This window comes from Glossina fuscipes, unplaced genomic scaffold, assembly GCF_014805625.2.
Source record: "Glossina fuscipes isolate IAEA_lab_2018 unplaced genomic scaffold, Yale_Gfus_2 0, whole genome shotgun sequence".
NCBI lineage: Eukaryota > Metazoa > Arthropoda > Insecta > Diptera > Glossinidae > Glossina > Glossina fuscipes.
The window spans coordinates 13,212,879-13,238,378 of record NW_023998414.1 but is presented as its reverse complement, the minus strand read 5'-3'; the positions used below and the strand labels follow the sequence as shown (position 1 = coordinate 13,238,378).

The window sequence follows — 25,500 nt, the reverse complement described above, 5'->3', positions numbered from 1 at the left end:
GCCACCATCAATGCTTCCAACGCCTCCACCGCCACCGCATCCACCTGTTCCGCTATCCGTAAGCTTTGTTAGTTCAGTATATTTGTCATCGTACAGTGAACTGCCGCCATTCAATGTCGTTTGCTGTTGCAGTAAAGGATGTTTTTTGTACTTGGACGTGTCGTCAACGCCATTGACGACACCCAGCATAACATCTGTGCCTCCATCAACTGTTGTAGTGGCGTGATTGGCCACCACTGTGCCTACCGTTGTCATTGGATCTGCCCCGCTTAGATCTAAATGGTGGTGTCGATGTTGATGAGCAGCCGAAGATGTAATGAATCGCTTGTAAATGCAGCACGTAATCATCGCAAGAAACACAGACACGCTAAGCAATCCCAAAGCCATTAACGAAATTACAGCTGCCAGATTGTCTGGTAGCATATCACGTGCGCCCGCCTTTTGGATAACTAAACTCATTTGAACGGCATCTTTACCTCCAGCATTCTCTGCAACACATGTGTAAATTCCCTCGTCGCTTTTCTCAGCCCCAAGAATTGTTAAACGAGATACGTAGACATCGCGACCGAATTCTCTTTCCTTTGAATGTTCATCTCTTATCACTTGTATATGTACACGTTGATTATTTGGCGTATTTGAGCTGCTCGATCGATATAACTGTTTGTTGTAATCCCATGCTATATGAGTGTTAGGCGAAGCATGCACTCGGCACACCAATGTTACATTTTCTTTTGAAGTATTAATAGAAGCTCCTTTCGCCGGAAATATGATACGTGGCCGACAAGCGAACGCTTCCGGCTGATCTTCCACCCATAGCATGCCACGTAAATGAGCCGGATAAAAACACGAAGTGGGCGGAGTGTACAAATTTCGACGCAATACAAAATCCCGAAATACCTGCAACTCGCACGTGCAATTCCATGGATTGCCATCTAAAGATAGAGCAGTCAAACGCTTAAGAATTTCAAAACTCTCCTTCCTTAAAAAGTTTAATCGATTGTTGTTCAAATAAATTTGCGAGAGTAAAGGCACATTAACAAATACTTGAGTGCCAATGCGGATTAAGCGATTATCCTTCAATTCAATTTTGTGTAAATATTTTAAATTTTGAAAAATGCCATCACCCAAATTCTCTAACAGATTGCCATTGAGGACTATAGCTCGTACCTTAACTAATTTTCCAAACTGATTCGGCTGCAGGGAACGCAACAAATTACTAGACAAATCCAGTTCAATAAGTATTTCTAATTGAGTAAAACTTTGCGGATCGATTTGTTGCAGCGAGCTATTACGTATATATAACTTATGCAGATTCTGTAAATCGGCTCTAAGGAAAGCATTCTCTTCTAAGTAAACGATACGATTTAACGATAAATCTAAGACTTGAACTTCGTTACTTAAATTTTCGGGCACCGATGATAATGTTAAATTTTTGCAATCTGCTGTCTTTTTACCCGAATTCCATTTGCAATGACAGTCACCGCAATCCATTAACCAATCTGCTTGCGCCATTTCGGGCATATCGAGCAATAATACCAGCCAGAATAAATGGCACAACAGCAACAGCGTACAGTTAGGCACTGATATCAATGAGTTGCCGTCTACGTTAGTAACTTTTCCGAAATGCTTTAATGGTATCGTTTGTATCTCGTTTAACTGTCGATTATCCTGCTGATAAGGAGGCCGATGCTTCTCTTGATGGCGATGGTGATAGTGGTGGCGACGGTGACGATGACGATGCCAATCCCGCTGCGTGCACTCGCTTTCTGTTTTAGCAATTGATGAAATTTGTTTCTGCTGTTGTTGATGCGGCTGCCTCTTATTCTGATATCTCCTTAGTAACTGTTCGTTCGTTATTTTATTACGCTTGTATTTCATGTTTTCACTGCGCCTTTATCACATCCACTCGCATCAGTCACGTTGACAATTCTGACCACCGTAGCAGTTGACATATAAGCTCTGTTCGTTGCAGCTGTTGCATTTAAAGTTTGTCGTTTTAATTTAAACATACATAAACTATATTCGAGTATTGATGTTCGTCATGGACAACGAAGTTGCGGCAGATGCGAACGCGTATATTATAGTAAAACACAAGCCCAAGCATACACACAATTGTTTTCTCTGATTACTTGTTATAAACTTTTATATTTATATGTTGTTGCCATCCATCAAATTGATGATCTGCAATAAAAAAAAATGCATACAAACATTTTGTCAGAGATATTGAGGTCTCGTAAAAAAAAACAAAAATTAAAAAAAAAGTTAAGAAATTAAAATTTAAATTGCTCTTACACACACACACACACACAGACACACACACAGACACACTGCAATATATATAACTTTTAATATATATTTCAACGTAAATGTCACAACTACAATTACATTGAGTAACAATCCCATCGGCTACCACGAACTTCCCGGCACGAGTTCTTTCCCATTTATGTTTATTAGCAACGATTAATCTTTAAGATAAAAATAAATATCTGACTATACTATGCCGATGATATTGAATAAAAGGGCTTTTATCGAAATTCGTTGTTTTTTTAATAAATTTTCCATTGATACGGAGTTTGATTAAGTTAAGCTTAAGAATATCACTTTCTTTCTTGCCCCTTTATAGTCAATGCGCCTCGAATCTTTTGTTTCTATTATGTGAGCAAATGACGATGAATGGGCATAAATTAATATCGTTCATGATACCCATGCTAATCTTAGATATGCCTTTTATATGAACGTAAAATAAGGTAAATTTATTATGTCAAGACAATCGTAGCGTTGATCCCTAAACTACTCATAAATTTCGTATTTTAGCAAAGATATTCATATTTAATTACTGAGGTTAACTAAAGTCGATTTTTTTTTTAAACAAAAATTTTCCTACATTAAAATATATGCAAAATCGACCGACGGCTTTTGCACAATTTATAAAGGTGAACATTTTTATTTATGCCACGTATAGTAACGCAATTGAAAAGAGAAATAAATGCTAATGAATTGAATTAAAAAAGCGGCCTCTAAGTTACATAACGTACTAAAGAAATGCCTTTATCTAATATCCTCGGCCTGATAAAGTAATTTCCCTAAATTCACAGAATTCTCGCTTAAGTGAATATACTTTGAGGATTTTAAATATTTAAAAATTTATTTGACTTTTTAGTTTTTTTTTTTTTATTGTTCAGTTCAACAGCACAACATCTGAAGATTATTCTGCCAAAGTCTCAAGTCAATCGAAGTGAAATTCTAGGTTAAGGAGCCTTTGAAAATTCGCACTACTACCTACTATTGGTATTATTAATACTTCTATTACCATTACTACTACCACTACTACTGTTAGCACAATTAGTTCTACGTTAACTTCTTTTTTATCCAAATTCTACTTTCAAAGTCGACAATCACGATTTCTCAAAAAACGAATGAATTGATCGCATTGAAATTTTGCAGATCTCCGTTAGATAGGATTGATTGAAGATTGATGGGAAATTTTTTTTCTTTCTTTGGACAAAAGATGTAGTCTCTTGCATAATAGTACCATCCCGCCGCAAATTCAAACTTCACTATGTTTTTTTTAAATCCTTCCGTCAATCTCAATTCATATTTTTCGTTTTTTTTCTTCGAAAGGTCGGTCTTAAGGTCGATCTATCAGTAGCTCAGAGTTTGTGTCGAATAAGATTGTAACGACTTGTATAGAAGGAAGGAGCGACAATTAGAGTTAAATTAATTATGAAAATCATTCTGAGCATCTCAGGGAAAATAAAAACATTTTTTTTTTAACGTTGAAACTTATCTGAAGAAAGTTCCACAACACTGTACGCATTCTGTTAAAGTGAACACAGTCTAGAATTTTGAACTAAAAACCCTAGGTATCATTAGTCAGTTAAATGAAGTTAAATCGATTCTTAAATATATTGCAAGTTCTTCGAAATACTTAAATATTCCATATGAAGCCATCTAAAGCACCAGTTTATAAAAGGCAATGTAGCCACTTAACCGAGCACAGAGTGAAAGATTATTTCAGAAAAGTAATTTAATATTATTGCGAGCGATCGGCAAGCAACAACATTTTAAATAGAATGAATGTTCATATGATTTTATGTTAAATTCTGCAACATTCGGTGGATTGGTGAACGAGTAAACAAGTCTTTCTTATTTATGAATTTTCTGTGGAAAAGGGTCGACGCTATATTGGAATTAAAGATCATTTTCATACTCTATGCTAATTTTGATGCATTCTTCAATTACTTAACAGTCTCTGCCGTTCGTCTACCCATGTGACAGTCTTCTATTCTTGTGTTCAACCTACAAATCGCAATTTTGTGATAGTTTGATGAAATTCCATACACCGCGACTGTCTTGGCCCAAGAACAAACTTTCTTGAAAATAGTTTGAAATGGATCACATTTCCGACAAGTTCCCATATAGCGCCTTATTTTGATAAAATTGATACAGAAAAACTGCATTAAGCGAAGTGATGCAGGATATTTAATGATGGGCCATGACCCACTATAGTGTTTGAACAAAGTGGCCAAAAACTGGAGGATATCTAAGCTCAAGCGAGTTCGCAAGAGCCCAAGCACAGTCCAAAAGTTCTGTTAGTGTTGCAATACCATAAAGAATTGATAAAATTCGTGACATGTTGGATGTTGGATCATACGACCCAAAATTTCAAGTACATGAGCTAGTTGTGGCAGAGGCTTGAGAGATTATAATCGAACTTTTTTGGTGGCGAATAAGTCATCATCTACGTCAGCTAGGTTTAAAAGAGCGTAACGATAACAAGCGCATATTATTCGGTGTTGTTGAGTCGGTTGAAATACGAAAACAAGAAGTAACGAATAGAACGCTGAACGAATGGAAGAACTTTCTTCAACTCGTTAGCGCCTCAGCTCATTCATTACACATTGCGCATACAACTCAGTATGTTATGATATTCTCCAGACTTGACCTCCAGCGCTACTTAGAAATATATTTAATGATTGTTTAGTAAGCGTTTTACGTCAAATATCAAGAAATCGAATGGGAAGTAATTGCGATCTACGCGACTATTCATACTATGTGAAAAGTATCGACGATTGGAAAGTCGATATAAAATCATTTTGGAAAATAAAATTTAATTTCATTTATTTTCTTTACGCGATGGGTTACTTCTTGATTGCACTTGTAGCTTATTTCTCATCATTACTTTGACTACTGCAAGAAGAGATGAACCATTTCCAAATATTCAATTGAACGAGATAAAATTTTTCTCAGTGTATGGGTCCTTTAAAAGTTATGGTAAGCTATAGATCGGTCTTGAGTGTACAAAATCAATTGTGTGTGAAACTTATTATCGAACTTCTGATCCTAAGCATAACTCGTTAAAATATTTCATATCAAAAATGGACTCTTTACACACATTCGTACTATATATATGTGCTGCGTGAGAGAGAGAGAGAGAGAGAGAAAAATCTTCTTGACAAGAACTTAAATGAGAAATGTTTTTTCTTTCCTTTCTTTTTCTTTTTTGTGCGTACTTATGATTAAAATTGTATTCAGAAACACCAAACGATAACACCTACAACATACACACTTAAGACTCTGATGAAAGTCTTAGGTGTAGAGAAGACCCGGAACAAGTTTACAGAGAAATTAAAGATACGTATATACATGTATAAGTTACTGTGTGTATGTGACTATGCAATGGAGGCTAAAAAAGAAAAAATTATAAAACATTTTTTGCAAAGTTTTCAACATTTAAATGCCATTAAAAGTTTTGTTGAAAATATGCTTTTCCTTGCGTTTGATTAGTAAGTGGAAGTTAGTTACAAGCAAAACACCGACTGTTCGCTTTCCTCCCACCGCCTGCTGACTGCTGACTGCCGACTGCTGACTGCTGACTGCTGACTGCTGCCTGCTGCCTGCTACTAGCTTATCTGTTGCCCTTTCAAAATTTCGTCCAACCAACCTACCGCTTACTCATCCGTCGGTTTTCTTGTCTGTCGTGTTTTACTTAATTCTGAACGTGCTACGTGTCGTTGTTGTTGTTGTTGTTGTTGTTTTTATTGTTGTTTTTTGCTGTTATATTCGTTCGTTTCAACTAAGACTTATTATTTGCGTAATGCAGTCGTGCATTTTATATATAAAGTGGAAGGAGCTAAAATATATTTATATATATATATATAGGGGTTATGTGAGTGTGTACGTGCGTTTCTGTGTTTATGCGTGTTTGTGTTTATGTGTATATATTAATGTTAAAATAGAAAATATGCGAATAAGTTATTTTTGTATGTTGACGAGGAAATTATGCGCAAAGTGCGGTTCTTTTACATTAAGTGCGTGCGGTCGTGTTTAACTTTCAAATTGTTTAGTTGGCATTTCGCACACAAGCACACACTTATCACGCACATATATTCAGAATCACGCACACTAACTAACAACCAGCCAACCAACCACAACAATACCACCAATGCACGTACGTAGCCGTAAAAACTTTTATAAAACACTGTATAAAGAAAGTCTTATGTCTTTGATGGCAATATGCAAAGGATGCACACATTGTTATGTTACATACCGACACCCAACTAATTTGCTATGTATAAGAACATTAAATAAAGTATGTCTATATAAATTTATATATACGTGTTTGTAGTTATATGCATAATTTGGTATTCCAAGTATCTGTGCTCTTTGAAAAGAATAAATTTTAAAAATTTCTTTTCTATACTACATATGTGAGTACGTACGTATATATTGTAATGTATATATTTATATATTATATATATATATATATATATATATATATATATGTATGTATATGTATGCATTACGTAACATACAAGCGAACGTTTATTCATAAGCAAATACATTCTGATTTATATAGACATATATATATATATATACATATATATATGTGTGGTATGTGCTTATATAAGCATCTGTGCACATTATGTAAGTATGCCAACATGCAATCTATAGGCATATTTACTTGTGTATATGTACATGTGTGCGTGCATGCATATTGTCTAATCATTACAGAAAATGTCAACAAAATTTACGATTCTTTTCTACTTTCATCTCCTCTCAATACATTCCTTACACATATATGTCATGTACGTAATCACATATACATGTATATATATATATAAATATATATGTAAATGCATATAGATATGTTTGGCTATGTATTTGTTATTATTAATTCCAGTATCATACTTCTTTTCGCCAAGCAATACATGTTGTGAGAAAAAAAAAAAAATATATATATATATATAAATATATATATTTCTGTTGTTTTAAACTTTTCTTCTCTCTTCTGCTTTTTATTCGCACTTTTTAAATATTTTTCGATATCTTCTTTACGGTTAAAAGTTTGTCTTAAATTCTTTATCTTGCTTGTTATATAACAAAATTTTCTTAAATTAATCGAAACTTGTTAGATAACTTTCCCGCATGAAATCAAGTTTTGACCCAATCGATAGAAAAAGTGTAAAGGTCATTGAAGAGCTATGCTCTATATAAAATATATCGGGCGATTCCTTAATAAACTTTGAATTAAAATTGCCTGCAATTTATTCACGCTTCTCATATTCCTACCGCCACCTTTAATCACATCCGCCTTTAATGTAACGATCTAAGAAATATCCTTTCAAAAGTGTATAATGTCTCTTCATGTCAAACGGGCCGAAATATGTTTGCATTTCAATAAAACTTGCTACCAAAAATGAGCAATGGATTTGAACGTTTCCTGCCCTTGACAAAATGATGTTAGCTGTATTTAGTGTGCACCTTAAAAGCATTGCAGCATTTCAGAAATTACACACGGACATCTGCTACATCAATGAAATATTAAATTTCAACTATCCAAGGTAAGGTACACATAGCTTTTTGTAATTTTGCAGCTATCAAATATTTACATGGGGCATGATTTTTTATATTTAGTTTTTTTTTTTGGCAACATTAAGTTTTCCCACATGCTATCTAGCGTCTCTATTGCGAGCTTTAATAATTTTAAGCATAGCGTTGCTCAGAACATTTTGTCATTTGATAACGATTTATGTTGTTTACAATGACTTGAAAATTATACGTCAGCGAGGCAATGGAATTAAGTCACGGAAATGTTCGTGCGACGATTTATTACAATTTTCGCCTGGAGTTTTTTAAGGCAAGCATTCATCGATCAACTTACTTCCGCTGAACGCTGAATGAATGAAGCACTAAAGTACCACGCCTTGTTTCTGTGAAACGCTGCTATGATGAGCTAAAATATTGACGATGATGTATTACTGTCATCATTACAGAGATGCACACACATGGGCCAGTGCCATGCGGCTGCAGTTGCATCAAAGACCATCTTGATTAAATAGAGTCAAGTCGAAAGATCATTACGCGCCATTGTGTGGACCATTAACTATCATACCTATTAACGGTATTTACTTTTAAGCCAATGATTGTATTTGTACGCGAACTACCCGCAAAACAAATTATTGAGGATGCGAGTTATATGCGCAAAAATTGAATATTTGTTACGCGGCCTATATCAATAACACCATTGACCCAAACATTTTTTTCAACGAATAGCCTCGTTGACCATAACAAAATAATGTTTACTGTAAGTCAGATTAATTAACGCACACTCTCACACACACACACACACACACACATACACACATACAGATTACATTTAAATTTAAATAGGACATGGTCAACATGCTATATATATGTATATATAGTTGATGGAAAAAAGTCCATTTTTGATGCAAATTATTCACCTGTTTCTCAACAATGAAAGCAAAAGTCCGTTTCATTTGAATAAAATAATTAATCCCGCAAAAGAAAGAGAGAAAAAAAAAAAAAAAAGCTCTTTCTAGATATTTTTCGAAAGCTTGGTATGTTCACTTTCCTATAGAGTTATTGTCTGGCCGTGTACTTCTCTCCTTTATATCCGCCTATTTATTATATCCGTCTCTTAAACAACTTCCATATTACATACTTTAACATAGTTTGCACAGCTTGCATGCTGTAAACTTTTCTTTGTTATTTTTATTGTTATAATAGCACAGCACAAACTATACTTAAATAAACCATATTTTTGTGGAACATAATGAAAAAATTATTAGGAATAAAATGAAATAAAAAGCAAAAGAAAAAAAAAAAAAAAAAAACTTTTTTTTTTTTTTTCTTTTTTTTTAGCCCCTTTCAACATATTAACAAATACTTGCGCATGCTGTTGATGACATGCTTTCAAAGTTAAACAATTTTTTGTTATGCTTTTTTCAGACTTTATTGTTGTTTCCATCAAAATACACAATGCCAACATCAGCACAAGAAGAAGCATTAGGAAAAGCAGAAGCATTACCAGCAGCTGGAGAACGAACAACAATGTCAAAAATCTAGGAAAACTATTACCATTATTGATAATTTTTGGTTTTCAGCTTCGGTTTTCGTTACATACACCACATTTGATGGGAATTTATGAGAATGTTCTTTTTTCATCTTTTACGTCGTCTTGATCTTTTTCTTCTTCACAGCTACACCATTAGCACATCGAAACGTAATAATTTTGTTATTCAACAACAATGCAACAATCAAATATAATCAACCAATATCTAATGATCTACATGTATACGCATATACACATAAAGATATATATATATATATATATATATATGTATATCTTATGTATCTAATATATATAACTTAATAAGTCCGTAGGATGGTATACATATGTCATCATAATTAACGAGGCCATACGATTTTCTGATAGTATCAACTTCTTGAGAAGAAACGTGTCAAAATTCCATGATATTCCGACATTTAGTTTACAAGTTAGAGTCGGTTAAGTGACGCCATATAATATTCCAAACAATGCAAAAATCGGAAATTCGTTTTTTTGATGAAGCATTGCTTTTTAATAGGAATAAAAGGCAGTTTCAGCAAAGCAGTAGGCTGACAAAGGTTATTTGTTGTTGGTCGTCGAGGTAAATATCAGAGAAGTAGTTTGTCGTCGACTTTACACGCTGACCAACAAACATCGTTGATGTTGAACGCTGCTGGCCCCTCGAATACCGCATTTATTTCAGTGAACGTAGCGAAACTGGAAAAAATCGTTTCGAAAGTTGAAATAGGTGTAATGAGATCATAATAACATCAGAAGATAATGCTATTTACTGTATGCGTTTTCTGAAATGATGAGAATTTAAATCGAGAAGTACTAAGCATCGAACGTAGAATTTTTTTGTTATTTACTTTTCACTTTTAAAAAAAAAGTTTTTTTTCGCCCTTTAGGCACGCCTACAATAGCTAAAATAGTCAAGCCATGCCCAACAAAGCACATGAAAATTTAAATTAATCTCTATTATGCGCTATTTGTAACAGTTTGAAAGTTTACGTAACATTTACGACAAGCATAACTACCCTACACCTAAGCAATGCTAATCGAGTACAGATAGATGCTTTCTAGAAAACCAATGCAGAATTTTTAGTTGATTTTCTTTTAAATGTATATATAAATGTATATATATATATATATATATATATATACATATGTGTACATATATGTATGTATGTATGTATGTATGCATATATAATTTATTTTTGTCAGAAAAACACGATATGAATTAATTTATGTAATTTTTTTTTGTGTTAGATGTAATGGTCCGGTGGGCAACTAGAATTTACTGTCCAATCAAATACGACGGTTTTTATATATTGACATCATGCGCTGTGCAATTGTGAAAGCACAATAAACTATAAAATAATTTAATCCTAAGGCGAACCAATGTGTGGGAATTATTTTTACATCAACCTCTGAATTTCAATTTTTATTCATCAAGTTAATGGAAACATTCATGTTTCCATATGAATAATAAAAATAAAAAGTTAATAAAATTAAATACATTCTAACACCAACCAAAAGAAAAACGACACTGTTTAGCTTTAAAGGAATTTTTTTCCCATGCAAAAGTTATTTTTGCTTCTTGGAAGAAGAAAAAATTGATAAAAAAAAAAAAAATTTTTTAAACTTACTTTAGATCAAAGTTTCTTATACATACACACATCATTTTTTATTTGCATTGTAATAAACAGTGAAAACGTTTTAAAACTTTATTGTAAACGTAACGTGTCATGGAAGATGCACTCCCGTCTAACATGTGACAACCTGTTCTTCGCAACCACATATGAAAACTCATCACTACGTCACTTATCGTAAGAATATATTATGTTTATTCGGCTATATGCAACACAATATCATCCCGAAAATATTCATTTTCTCAATTCATAGACCTATACCTGCTTGTCTATCTATCTGTCCGTCAGATGCTCAAAACCGGCTCATCGTTTCGCAAATAATGCCGCAAGTCGTCCTATGAGAACAAATTTCGTCATTTTTTACTACTTCTCGATTAAAATCAATCAAAAATATTGAATTGCTTTACTAAACGAAACTGAAAAGTTTGGATGGAATGGACCGATTTTTTTGAATTTCTTCACATATAATTCGTTCATACAAACAAGAAGAAATAATGAATATTTATACAACAGCAAGGTGTAGTTTTTAACATTTTATAATAACAATAAACGGTAATCTAGTTTTTAGATATCATCTCTCACAAGAGAACTATATTAGAACGAAGTTCTTCTACCACTGCAATTTCTAATTATTATTAAATACTTAACCGGGGAATGATGTAGGGTTATTTAATTAAAGGCTTTGCCCGACTAAAATCTACTAACTTATTTATACTGGTGTACATTAAAGAAATTGCATACTATCGGAAATAAACGACCGTACTATGTGTGAAGCCAACAAGCCTCGTCATGCAGTAGCTTACTTATACGGAGTACCTTAGTACCTAAGATAAGTCTTGATGACGATGCAACCACGACATAGTAATGAATTTACATTTTTCTTATTGCCTTAAGATAATTGGGGAAAATTTTTTCATAGACAAAAGGCTTTTGTTTTTTGTAAAGAATTCAGTACTATACGCATGCGGGCGTTGGCCTACGAAAAATTTTAATGGTATTTGGACCCGGCTATCACTATGAAGGTAGACATCTCAAAACATATCAAAAAAATAATTTAATGCCCTTTAGTGTATATGAGATATGGTGCAACTAAAAATGATGTTTTTCTGATCATTTCTATCAACAAAAAGTTTCATAAACGAGTTTTCAGATCGTCTTTATACCGTAACTGTACGTATTTTACATAAAACCCAATAGATAGTCATAAACACTTGGGTTTTTCTGTTTCGTGAGTTAATTCAAAACTTACTTTTCTATTTTTACAAGTTCCCTATAATTATTTCATTGTATCGCAACCAACTTGTGCTAGATACATGGGTATATTAAGTTTGTACGCATATATACAACACTGAGAAGGACATCTTTTATTTGGGCGATCGACTTAGAATCACCTTCTGAATCGATTCAAGTTTCCCCGGCCGTCCATCCGTCCATCCGTCCATCCGTCATTCTGTCTTGCTTTCTTGTGTTCTATCTACAGACTGTATGAGAGACTGACATGCTTTAGCGTAAGAACGAACGAACGAACGAATGGGACCACCTTTTCGACTATTTCCCATATAAGAATTTATTTTGAAAAGCCGTTGTATGAATAACTGAGTGTTTGAAAAGCAATGAGGTGACTATGGAAGTCTCTTGCACGAATTAAGACACACCGGGCATACTATAGATACTGTATAGATATCGACGGATCTTTTTTAAATAAAAAAAAAAAAAAGTGGCCTTTTTATGTTGGGTTTTTAGTATAACTTACCCGACTGCCCTATATCAAGTCCATTAATTAATCAGTTTAATTAATCCATACATTCTGTTCGTTTATCATGAGGAAATTCATATATAAAAGCATAAACTCTTACAAGGTAGGGTATAACTAATTGGTTATGAAGAGTACGTAGATTTAATGCACAACTGTAGTTGTTTCCAAGCTTTGCTACCAAAAATGTTAACGCATAACGTATAATAACACTTTGAAGTTTACGTAAACTTTAATGCACAATGCTTCCACAATATCCCAAGAGTCATAATGAGCTCATAAAAAAAAGTCTGAATAGCAAACATTTATATATATATATATATACTTTTAATGGCATACGACTTTTAAAAAATATTATTATTAAGAAGAAGAAGGTGTAAAATTTCGGATCAAAACTACGTTGATGAGTTCGCATAAAAGTTACTTAAGGTCACGATTTTCATCTTCAATCCTAAAGGTAATAAACATTTTAGAGATTAATTGAAACTAACTAACCAAATTTGTATTATCGACACTTTTCAGACTATAAGCTTCCTTTTTAGTTAACGACGCTTGTCACTCGTAAAGACTACAAAGTGAGCAAAGGCTCAAAACATCTTAGTTTTCGTGATTATGAATCAAATCTCAATGAGACGAAATTAAAATGGCTTTATACACGAACCCATCAGAGGTGGCAAAGAACAAAGATCCTTTCCCAAAGCCAGATCAATTTCGTTTAGTGTTTTTAAGGTTATGTCGTAATATATATATATATATATATATATATATATATTTGTTGTCCCATTTTCCTCTTCATGAAGTTTCAAAATGCTTTATACTGTAACCATTTAACTGCGGATTAACGTAGACGCTAGGAATACTTTTGGTTTTATTTTTTTGCCTCTAAATTTTCGCTCTCATATTTTTTTGCCATCTTTAATAATCTTAGATATATTCGAGGCAATTTGTGTTAATTGTAATCGTTTCATTAAGGGAATAATTAAAAATGTTGTTGTGACTATACATTTTATAATGTTCCACCCGGAAGCCTAAAGAATGAAGAGAATTTAACGATTACATGTCAATGTCATGTTAATGAGACAATAAATTTGTTTTTTTTTTTTTTTTTTTAGCGTGGGAATTAATATCGAATATATTGAAAGTAATAAATACGAATTTAATTCCAAACATTTAAAAAAGCAATCAAATCTCATTGTGTTTTTGAAGCGTTAATGCGAACAATAAATTCATCGAATACAATTCATGTCAATTTCACTTTTTATTTGAACATCACCGCGACCAATTTGTATCGTTTGCTTGCCAACAATTGAAATAATACGCTAACTAAAGAATCGAACAGTTACATATAAAGTTCAGAGAATCGAACTCTTGATGAAAAAATGTTACATTTAGTGGACTTTAATGTAGACAGACATATCTGAGTAAAAAAATAAAAAAAAAATTAAGAAAAGTTTTTGCATATTTTTCTTCTATCAAAATCAAAGATATCTATCTGCCTGTATTTGTGTGGATTGCGAAGAAGGAGAAATTTTGTAAAACCTCTAACCACTAACACGCTTCTATCAAAGATTTTCTTAAATAAAATTTCTTTTCAATTCCCTTGAGGTGAAGATTTGATAGCCGTCGTTAAGAATGTGCATGTACATGCAGGTATGATCGTATATATATTTATGTTTAAATATTTACAATAAGCCTTAAGCAAAATCAAGTGTTACTATCGTCTACCCGTGCATACTATTACGTTCACATCCTTTCTTTACATTTAACAATAAATAAACGAAATAAAAAATATATGAAATGTCACTTCAAATACATGAAATCATATATACATATATATATATATATATATATATGTTTGCATACTTATGCATATTATGAGAATGCATGATTGCCATACATTTACACATATTTGCATGCATTGGAATTTTCTGTTTCAATTCAATTTCTTGACAATAAGAAAAACATCTAATATTGCAAACTTATATGAAGTGCATGCAATAAAAAAGTTGCAAAACTAAATTCAATTAAATTTAATTCACATGCATTTCTCTCTTATCACAAATCGCTTGTAGTCTTGTAATCATTTGTATGTGACCATCTGTGATCAACTCTGCGTTTGTATAAATTTCTCTCTCTTTCTCTCTCTCACTGTAAATAAAGCTATTGTCTGCAAAACTATCCTCTGTTATATAATTAAATGATTGTATATTTCTTCCACTGTTTGCACCGAGTTATAAAGTAAGGATTTGTTAATACCCGTTCACACATATATATATATATATATATATACGAAAACATGTGTATTTTATAAATATTTAATTAAAATCAATTGTAAATAGTTTTATTTGTTAGCAAACAATCTCTGAAGAATCTTTCTAAGAATTTTCTATAGAAATGATAAAAGTAAATAAAAGCTTTTCAACAGTCATCCGAAATTGAAAATTTAAGAAAAGCAAAACTTTTAAATGATTTTGGAGAGATATTTGAATCATCTATATTTGTCTTATATGCTTACAAAAATTCAAAAAAAAAAAAAAAAAAAAAAAAAACACCTTCTTACCATACATAGACTTAATTGCGATGGGTACATAGTTATAGCTGCGATAAGCATTCGTTTGGTAAAATCATAATACTGACCAATCGGACACAGACATCACGAGCTGCGCCCTACACCCTATCCTATCCGTTTCGCTCCGCTTCTTTCTGATCGCCACTTTAATTTCGCGTAACCGTATAGTAGACATGCTCCGAGTGATTGCTTGTTCATGTTGAATATTTTTAAAATGTCAATTAAATAAAGATCTTTAGCATCCTTACAGTAACGTCTTCATGCGATAAAGTGGCCAATAAAGCAAGACTAGAGAAAATTAAGAAGACGAGTTTACGTTCCAAAATTTTCTGCAGGAATATGTAAAAGCAGCAGATCAGTCGAGTGCCTTACTAAACCATCCACATTTTTTTATATTGATAAGAAAGTGAATTTCGCGATTCTCCAAAAAGATGTATATGAACTTTTACTGCTTCGTAGAATGACAAAAAAATTGCAAATAATTAAGTGAGTCCAACTTGTTCGAATAACCGAAAATTTCAACATCAACTTTGGTATCCATTAACGACTAATAATATTTAAAGAGATAAGAAGAGAAATCTTCAACTTTTTAATTCAAAGTAATTCGCTAATCACGCGAAATTCAATGATGATGAAATATCCTACGCGTTCATTCATCTAAAGACATATCGATTAAGAAATTTCTTCTTTTTTTTTACATTTGAACCAGAAATATTGCTTATCGTAGAAACCCTTATATTGAAGATGCTACGCGTGAATTTTTCCCGTGTATTCGCAGAGAATATCCCCTATGCCTGTGGGCACATTGGATAATCGGAAGGGATTATAGATAGGGATGCAGGACATGTAAGCTTGTATGGACTAAGTAGATTATATCTTCTTCTAAAATATGAATCGTAAATTGGAATCTGTATGTGTTATATATGTTAGAATCAGTTGAAGGAATTTTAGTGTTAAAAATCCTAATCTCCCTACGAATGATAAGCTATTAAGCTATGGCACTTTTATTATACACGAAAAAGTTTCAGCCAACCCTTCTCCTGTGTCCGTCAACCCTTCGAGCATTGGAAACTATTTGAAAAATTTCGAACTTATAAAGAACTGCTACAAGTCCAATCTAAGAAAAAAAATTTATAGAACAATTTATTGTATTCGCATATTTGACAAACACGCAGGACCGGGTTGCGAAAGATAACTAACCTCTACATCATTTGCCCACGTCGAGGTATGTCGTATTTGAAATTCACTGAAAGCTTTAAAGAATTTTTATAATTTGCATGGAATGTAAAGGATGTAACACTGACTCTTATATTTAGTTGTTTCGACATATTTCAGCGAAAACTTCCATTGTCCGTCCGAATTAATTTAATTATTTTTCTTGTACAAATGGGGTTAGTTTGTATGTAGGACTTTGATATTTAAAAAATTTAAGAATATGTTGATGAGCTTACGTCAAAATGTGAATCGACGAATGTTCACATTCTAAAGTCGAATAAAGTCTTTCAGGCATGTAATACCAGATAGATAGGAAATGTGTATAGCTAGCTTTGGAGAGAATATAATCAATGAAAAATATTTTTTGTCAATTTTCTCGAAATACAAAACCGAGAAATGATTTAAGTTATTCTCCCTTCATATGTAAATATGCAGAAAGCAACTTGATTGAAACGAACGATGATTGCTCATAATGGATAATTAAATAAACATGTTTACGTTTTCGCCTATGAAAGCTTCCAAGGTATTTTTGCATGCAACAAAATAAAAAAAAAAAAAAAAATTTCAAAATGAACCTTAGACATTAAAAGCGTGAACGATGCCATCATATGCCGGCGTTACGTTACTATTACCATTTTCACATATCGATAGCCATAGACACAATCCTGGATTTAAAAATTTTTCTTTTCCGATAATTTTTCGGTAGTTGCGCAATTTGATACGAACGGGACGAACGAGGTAATTTGCCCTTGAGCGCTTATAGAGCATAAGCATTCTACTGAAAACCGAAAAAGACACCCGCATTATTTATCTGAAATTCGTGTGGTGGTTTTAATTTTACAAAACCAAACACTTTTCATATTTATAAACATTCTCGTCGGTTCATTTGTACGTAGCTACTTATAGAAACTCGTTCATTTACATAAAGTTTTCCATTTCATACAACAATATTTATACATATATACATATATACATACATATATACATACTTATATATATATATATATATGCGTGGTATATGTAAACATTGTATACATATATATATATAAAATGTGTAAGAAGTATGTACATCTTCTATTAGAATTCAGATGCTCGTGGTTACACTGTATCTATGCGGTTAAATGTTGGCAATTAGCTATCTTCAGTACGAATTTGTAAACACCCTCACAGATGCGGCTGGCTTTTATCTCTATCTGTTTATTGCTATAAAAAGCCTTTCGTATTCATTATATGCACATATTTTAGTATGCAGTTCATTATCACAATTAAATATTGCATATGCTGGCATGACTGTGCATACATTTTATTATCAGTTCATTAAAGATTAATATTGATAGTCATCGTTTATAGCATATATATTCAAAGTTTATTTGAAGCAAACAAAACCGCAATCACTGCCACAAACAATTTTGAAACTTGGAAAGGATTACTTACGACGACGACGACGACGAGTAATTTTTATTTCAATTTCACAAATATTGGTTTACTTATACATTAAAAATGTGTTTAACAAATTGCGGAAAGAGAAATCAAATATTTAATTATGCTGTTAAAGATGAGCATTTTCGATTCTCACTCCTTTGATTTATTTACATGATATTTAGCTGATACTTGAGCCAAATCCAATTTCCAAATATTCCAATGAAAATATTTATTAATAAAACTATCTTAACAGAATCCAAAATGTTTTGTTTTTGTTGGTTTTTCTTTTCCTTTTCCTTTAATTTTTTTTTTTTTTTTTGTGTAAAGAAAATTTTTAAATTCCTATTGTTCACATTTTAGACCGTAGTCGCATATTCGCTGTCATAAGCATATAAAACTACTCTTCTATATTCACACAATAGCATTACAATAAATTGAAAAATATTTAACATTAAATGATTTGTTATTCATTATCCAAAGGATAAGCAATTATTTGCTATGGAAAATTGTATGCGATTTTTAAAATTCACATGCAAGCACATGCAAGCCACACTATTGAGTGATGAGTATAATTCACTTTATCTTCGAATTAGTTTTATATTAAATTCGTTCGATCGCAAAGACAAGTGATTCAAGTCAAAAATCATTCAACTTGAGAGCAAGTACAAGTGCAATAAGTTTTACAATTATTTTAGTTAAATATATACAAATAAGATATTGTGCGAGAAAAATAGATAGATGAAGTTCTTGCCAATCTACGCTACATTCAATAATGCCGGATAGACCCCTAAATGGATTTAGTCTTTTCTTGCTTAAACGTTTCACTGGGATAAGTAAAAGTACCACATATTTTTAAATAATAAATTCAAATATAATTGAAAATGTGAATAAAATTGATTGCAAAACAAAAAACTACTTTCAATCATTTACAAAGACCAATCAAAATATAATTCATTTGAAAACATTAACCAAAAAAAATAAATAAATAAATAACGAATGATACAAAAGTTAAAGTGAAAGAAGTAAAAACATTATAACGGTACACGGTCCAGTGTTAAATACCCTACATCACGTTACACTTAATCGTATAATAACTTGCTTTAGATGGTAGGCGTTTGTAAGAGTGGGCCGATCCAACAATCAATACGCGCCAGTGCATCAACTTTCATCCAAACATATTTCAAAAATGACAGCCTGTAGTCTGAACACAAAAAAGGGCCGGACTTATCTCAAATCCTTCTGGTTATTGCATAGATCTGCACAAGCGATACCGTATTTGGTATGAGATATGAATTGTCGAACGCTATTGATAGCTCCATGAATATAATAATATTTCATCTTATGATCAGCACAACGCATTTAACATTTCTATATCCATTGCATAAGAGAGTGTTCATTCATTGCCTATTCCCAGAAACTTTAGTTAGACACAACTTGAATAATACCTAAGTTATCTCCAATCACGGACACAATTTATGTTTACGCTTTCATCTATCTGCCTATCCATCTATCGTTTGAACTTTTTAAAATTTTGAAAATGACTTATGACTTTATGACTTATCGCTTGCCAATAGTTTCAATATTGAAGCAAAACTTTGCTGCAAATAGCGTTTTCTTATTAACTCAGCTAACATATTTGCAGTTTATGAACAAAAATGAAAAAGGTTTCAAAACTAAAATTTATTTTGATGATATACCTCAGGGTAATTAAAAAGTTTGCGTTCGCAGTAGAGAAAATTACTTAATTTTTTCATTATAACTTTCGTTTAAACTTTACACACTTTTCCCAGCACATCTTGTATTGTATTTATTCCAACTCTGAATGACGTTTTGTGAAAGACCTTCCAAATATCATTTACGTTTGTTATAAGTTTTCTAAATTAAAAAAAAAAATAAATAAATAAATAAATAAAAAAAAACGCTAACAGTGTAGGTTAACGAATAAATAAAACTAAGAAATTTCAGATTTAATATATCAAATGATGTTGCCACGTTTGACAACCCTACACATATTACATATCACTTATCACACATATAATTCAATGATCATAACTCGAACGAGAAGGATATTCAGTCAAGAAAAAGGAGATCATTTTCATTCAACCGATGATTCATTCAATTCGTAGGATGGCATATAGATGTCGTTATTGACGAATCCGCAACAACAAACGAAATGCTTCAAAATTCCAAGATTTTCCGTTCACTAGCTTAGCCATGAAATTGACATACTTCCGTCGTTACAAACGTACGGAGCGATGTGTGATATATTATAAAAAAAAACAAAAGACCGATAAAGTCTAGTGTATTCGATCAAAATAGACATGAAGATGGATTGAAAAGTTTTTTTTCCTCGATTAAAATGCCACCACTGTACTTATAAAGTCCTATCCTATCCTATTCCTATCTTTTTATGTGACTAAAAGACTTCATTACATTGTAGCTACGATGTTGCACACTTTGAGGGTAATTTCTAATGCAAATAAAATTGGTCCGATAACATTGCTTGATTACACGTACCTGAAGTGTTCAATTTTTTTTTGAAATTTGGGCGTTCAGATAACTTAAATATTGATATTTGAATGATGTAAGTCACACTTGTTTACAAGCTCTCGCCTAATCTAAATTAAACTTTAAAGATATGGATGCCAATAAGCAGCATTTCGTCATTGCATGTCATTCTGTTTTAATTTGTAGAAAAATGTACATGAAACTATAGAAATGATAAAGTTAGCGTATGGTGAAAATTAAGTAAGTGAAAGAATAGTCAAAAAAGTGATTTGCAAGATTTCGTGCGAAACATCGTACTGCACGTTCTGAAGGGAAAGGTGTTGGATGAAGAAATCCATAGTTTAGTAAACGTATATCCAACACAAATTCGAAAAGAGTTTACTATACATTTGGAAGTAACTCGAAAAGCGATTTCAGTTCGACCGCAAACAATGGGAAGAATACATAGGTATATATATATATATTAAAATTGAATTTTCTCCAAACGCGTAACACATCTAATACATTATCAATCACATCAGTTAAAGAAGTAACAGCATCTCCACTTTTAGAATGAAGACTATTATCGTAAATATTTGCGGCTACGGTGAAACTCATCTGCTCGCTTAAAAACCACTATCAATTTTCCTTAACTCATAACCTGTCTCGTTATGAATTTTTATTGTCTTTACATAATTGTTGATAAATTCAGGTTCGTTTCTTTTAATTATAAGAAACTGTAAACGACATGATATAGATAGAATTATAGGCAAATGTTTAAAAATTTTTACTTAAACAATAATTATAGTGATATTTTTATTGTAAGCTACTTAAGTTATTTGTCCTCGAAGCAGATTTCCATTGAAACTGTAGATGTATTCCACTAAGGGTAAAACTGCATAAGGTTGCAAATTATTTAATATTTCTATTGTCCTTTATATAGAACCACCTACCTTTACGAACTTTTTAGTTTTGTTATCGATTACATAGACTTTATACATAAATTTTGAATAAATCTATATATAAATACATGCTTGTATAAAACATTCGTACATGTTCACAGAACATGGAAGTCACGCAAGCCTATTTGCCAAATCTATAAATTACTTATTTCAAATACGTTACCTTTAAAAGGCTTTTTTTTGTTCCTTTTTGATACAGAGAAACTGAACATAATCTAACGATTCATCATCACGTAAGGTATTATTATAATACATAAGTAGATGAGGGCAGATGAGAAACAATAGCAATCTTTGACACCCATTATTAATAAACAGTAAATAATATCACTCTTTCTCTTTCTCTCTCTTTCCCTCTCTCTCTCTCTCTCTCTTTCTCTCTTTCTCTCTCTTTCTCTCCATCTCTCTCTTTCCCTCTCTTTCTCTCTATCTCTCTCTTTTCCTCTCTTTCTCTCTATCTCTCTCTCTCTCTCTCTCTCTCTCGTTCTCTCTCTCTTTCTCTCTCTCTTTCTCTCTCTCTTTCTCTCTCTCTCTCTCTCTCTCTCTCTCTCTCTCTCTCTCTCTCTCTATCTCTCTCTATCTCTCTCTCTTTTTCTCTCTTTGTCCCTTTCTGAAAAGCCGTACGCATATTGCGTTTAACGAGGATTTATCTTTATAAAAAGACACTAAATTAGGCAGACGAGTAAGTTATCAATTTAGAGCAAAGTACGGTAAGTAACTTTGATCAGTGTAATGAATATTTTCCACCACTACACACGAAATAGAGATATATTGGTGTAATGTCATGCCGTAAATATGTATCAACGGCATTATAACAGGTGCATTCAGAGAAGAAGGTGACTTTTTAAATTTCGTGGCCTACGTACATGCTACCATCGAATATTTTTTCTTTTTGTTTTTGCAGTGTTAGTACATATGTCCCCAGCATATGTTGACATTATCAGCCATTTTGTATTTTTAGCTTGTTTTTGACAGATACATGGTTCGGGGCACTTGACGAATTTTTGGTATAAAAAAAAAAAATGGATTAAACAAACGGTATGAAATGTTGTGTGAGAGATAAAATTAACTGCGCGAACTTACTTAAAATATTGACTGTGACATTTGGCGAATCTGCTTTAAGCAAAAAACAAATGTTTTTAAGTGGTCTAAGTTTTCCACACAAGAGATCTTAATACCGATGCCCGCCCTGAACGTCCCAGCACATCAACAACCGGTGAAGGCGGTAAAACAGCGAAGAAAATTGTTATCATCGAATCATCGAATCACTATTGGAAAAATTGCTGAGAAGGCGATTATATCGGTTGACTCAACCCATGCATGATGCTTTGTGTGATAACGAAGCTTGTTCTGAAATTATTAAACTTTAGCAAAAAGGGGCGTCACGTGAGCATTGCTCAGACGTTTTTAAATTATGTCAACGGCGATGCAGACCTGCTCGAAAGGGTCATAATTGGTGACGAAACATGGGTGTATGGTTGTGACCGTTGTGACGAAATAAACGTCCGATCGGATCAGTGCAAAGCACCCCAAGCTCGACCAAATGTGAAGGTTTTGCTCACTCGGCCCTTCGATTACAATGAGACGGGGCATCGTGTGTTCTTTGCTAGATCTTCATATGGCCTCCAAAGAGTATCACCAAGATAGAGCGCCAGCACGCGCGTCACTACTTGTCGTAATTGATTTGGCAAAGAAACAACACCAGTTCACCGGACGTGGCCTCCTGCGAATGTTTGTTGTGTCATACCAAAAGTGTGCCAGAAGTGCTTCGGGCATTTGTTTTTCAAAAAAAACCAAAAAGCCACCTTATCCTTGAACGCAACCTCGCATTCCTAAAAAGTAAGGCCGCTGCAACCAACAGCCTGAGGTCGACTCACCTTTTATTATACCGATCCAATTCCAAATCATTTTCTGAACAAAGTTCACCTGGCCTACACAAGGCCTGCATTGTTCGAGTTTAAGAACACGAATGTTGAAAGTTGCGGGGTGTTCCTATAAAACAACGCTGTACCTATAAACATTATTTTTCGCCGGAATATCTACAGAAAATAATTCATAACGCTTTAGATGAAGTAAGAAGAAGACAAACCGATTTCAATTGTAATTTCTTCAAAAAGTTAGAAACATCTTTGCGTGGTTAATAGACCGTAGTAGTAGTAGTAGTAGTAGTAAGTAAAAGTGTACATTTTAAGAGACGTAATATGTTTACTAAGTCGTCTTCAATGAAACAATCAAACAAACCTTCATATATCCTCCGTAGAGAGACATTTTTATAAAAATAAATGATTGTGTGTGCATTCGCTATAACTGTGTGAAAAGAAAAAGTAATTTTAGATTAATTTACAATCTACTTAATGGTTTTCGAATGGGATATAAATCGCATACAGTTACGAGCGTGTACACAGAAAACCAAAATGACATGAAACGATATATGTACAAAATCTAATGCAATATTTTAGCAATAAAACATTGGCGAATACGAAGAAAAAGAAAAACCGAACGACTCTAACATGAACAATCCAAAAACTAGAGGTAATTTTTTTTTCCTTCTTTTTTTTTTTCTTTTGTTTTTTTTTCTTTTGTTTTTTTTTTTTTTTTTTTTTCTTTAAATTCGAAATAAATAGATTTTTGTTAAGAAAAAAAAAAAACAGAGCAAAGAAAGTATTCCGGATAAACGAAAATCGATATATTAACAATAAAATAAGCTTTTCCTCTTCTTATTCTTCTTCTTCTTCTTCTTTCCTTCTACCATTTGTATCATTTACTTTGATATTCGAAAGCTTGATAAAGGATAGTCTAGGTTAGATTAGGTAGTTATCATTATGAATAGGAGAGAAGAGAGGGGAAAAAACATAGATAGAAATTTAGATAGGTACAATCAAGCAATAAGTCAATGACTGAAGCATATGAGCTTGGGCAACTTGTTATTTATTTATTATTATTATTATTTCTTTATCCCGATTTAGACATTCTACAATCGGAAATTAAACTTTAGATAACTGTTAACCATGACCATACTTGTGCAAATCAAACCTTATGAAACATCACATATTAATTCATTGTACATTTTTTTTTATTAAATTCTAATTATTTCCTTTATTTACACACAGTAACAATCACAAAATTCTTACATAAGTTTAAAAAAAAAAGAAAAGAAAAGATTATTCGCCCAGAAGAATAAGTGCTTTACTTACTATGGACTAAATATGAGTGATTGAGTGGATGGCTAAATTCAGTTCTTATCTTTTCCTCATTGTTGATACTCTGAAAAAATAAAAAAAAAAATTAAAAAATAGATCGAGTTTAGTAATCGACTTAATCTTAATGTAGAGCCTAGCGTGGTGTCCATTTTAATCGATATCTCCCATACAAAATTATGAGCACAAAGACACCGTAGGTAGAGCAGGGTATAGAATAGCCCAAGACATAACATCCGCCCGTGCGGTAAAAAAGTTTCATACATCCCCTCATAAGGCTTTCTACGCGTGTATTTCTCGAAACCTGCCACATTGTCCCATTCAGCTACGAACCAAGTCCTATATTAATATTACAAATTAATCCAGCGTAGAAAAGTTTGATTTCATTGACGGCAAAATTTTCAAATTTAAGTCCTCTCGCATGAACGATTGAGAGAATAATGCGCCCATTTCGATTCATTCATTCATTCTATTCAGAAAAGCAGTCATATAGGTTGCAATTGGAAATACGTTTTAAAAACTTTTCTAAAATTGCGCAGTTGTGTACTATGATCTTAACTATATTGTTGTGAGCCAATAAATTAATAAATTACATTCTCTTGTCCACGATCTGTAGAGTTGCATATTTTACATTCTTGCCTGTGCTTATCGATCGAAGCTAGGAACGCTCTGTGAAGATAACTCATCAATTTTATTAATAAGTCAAGTGAACGAGAAAAACAATAATGCCCGTCTCGCCGATATTCGTTTACGGACCAACATATGAAATTTTAAACGCTATACTTATCGCATCGAGCAATTAAAAAAAAGAAGAGAAAACAAAAAAAAAAAAAAAAATTCAAAGCCTAATATAACAACTTAAAAAAAGTACGTAAGAGAAGAAGAGATGCA

General features: G+C 32.6%; 1 protein-coding gene across 1 annotated transcript in view; it reads right to left on the bottom strand.

The window, feature by feature from the left end:
• LOC119632204 overlaps window positions 1-25,500 on the bottom strand; it is a 72,569-nt gene that overhangs the window by 8,971 nt on the left and 38,098 nt on the right. Inside the window, exons 3-4 of the mRNA XM_038025012.1 lie at window positions 24,607-24,676; window positions 1-2,181 (exon numbers count right to left, since the gene is read on the bottom strand). Coding sequence (XP_037880940.1) covers window positions 1-1,878 — 1,878 coding nt within the window. The 5' untranslated portion in view covers window positions 1,879-2,181; window positions 24,607-24,676. The remainder of the gene's footprint in view (window positions 2,182-24,606; window positions 24,677-25,500) is intronic.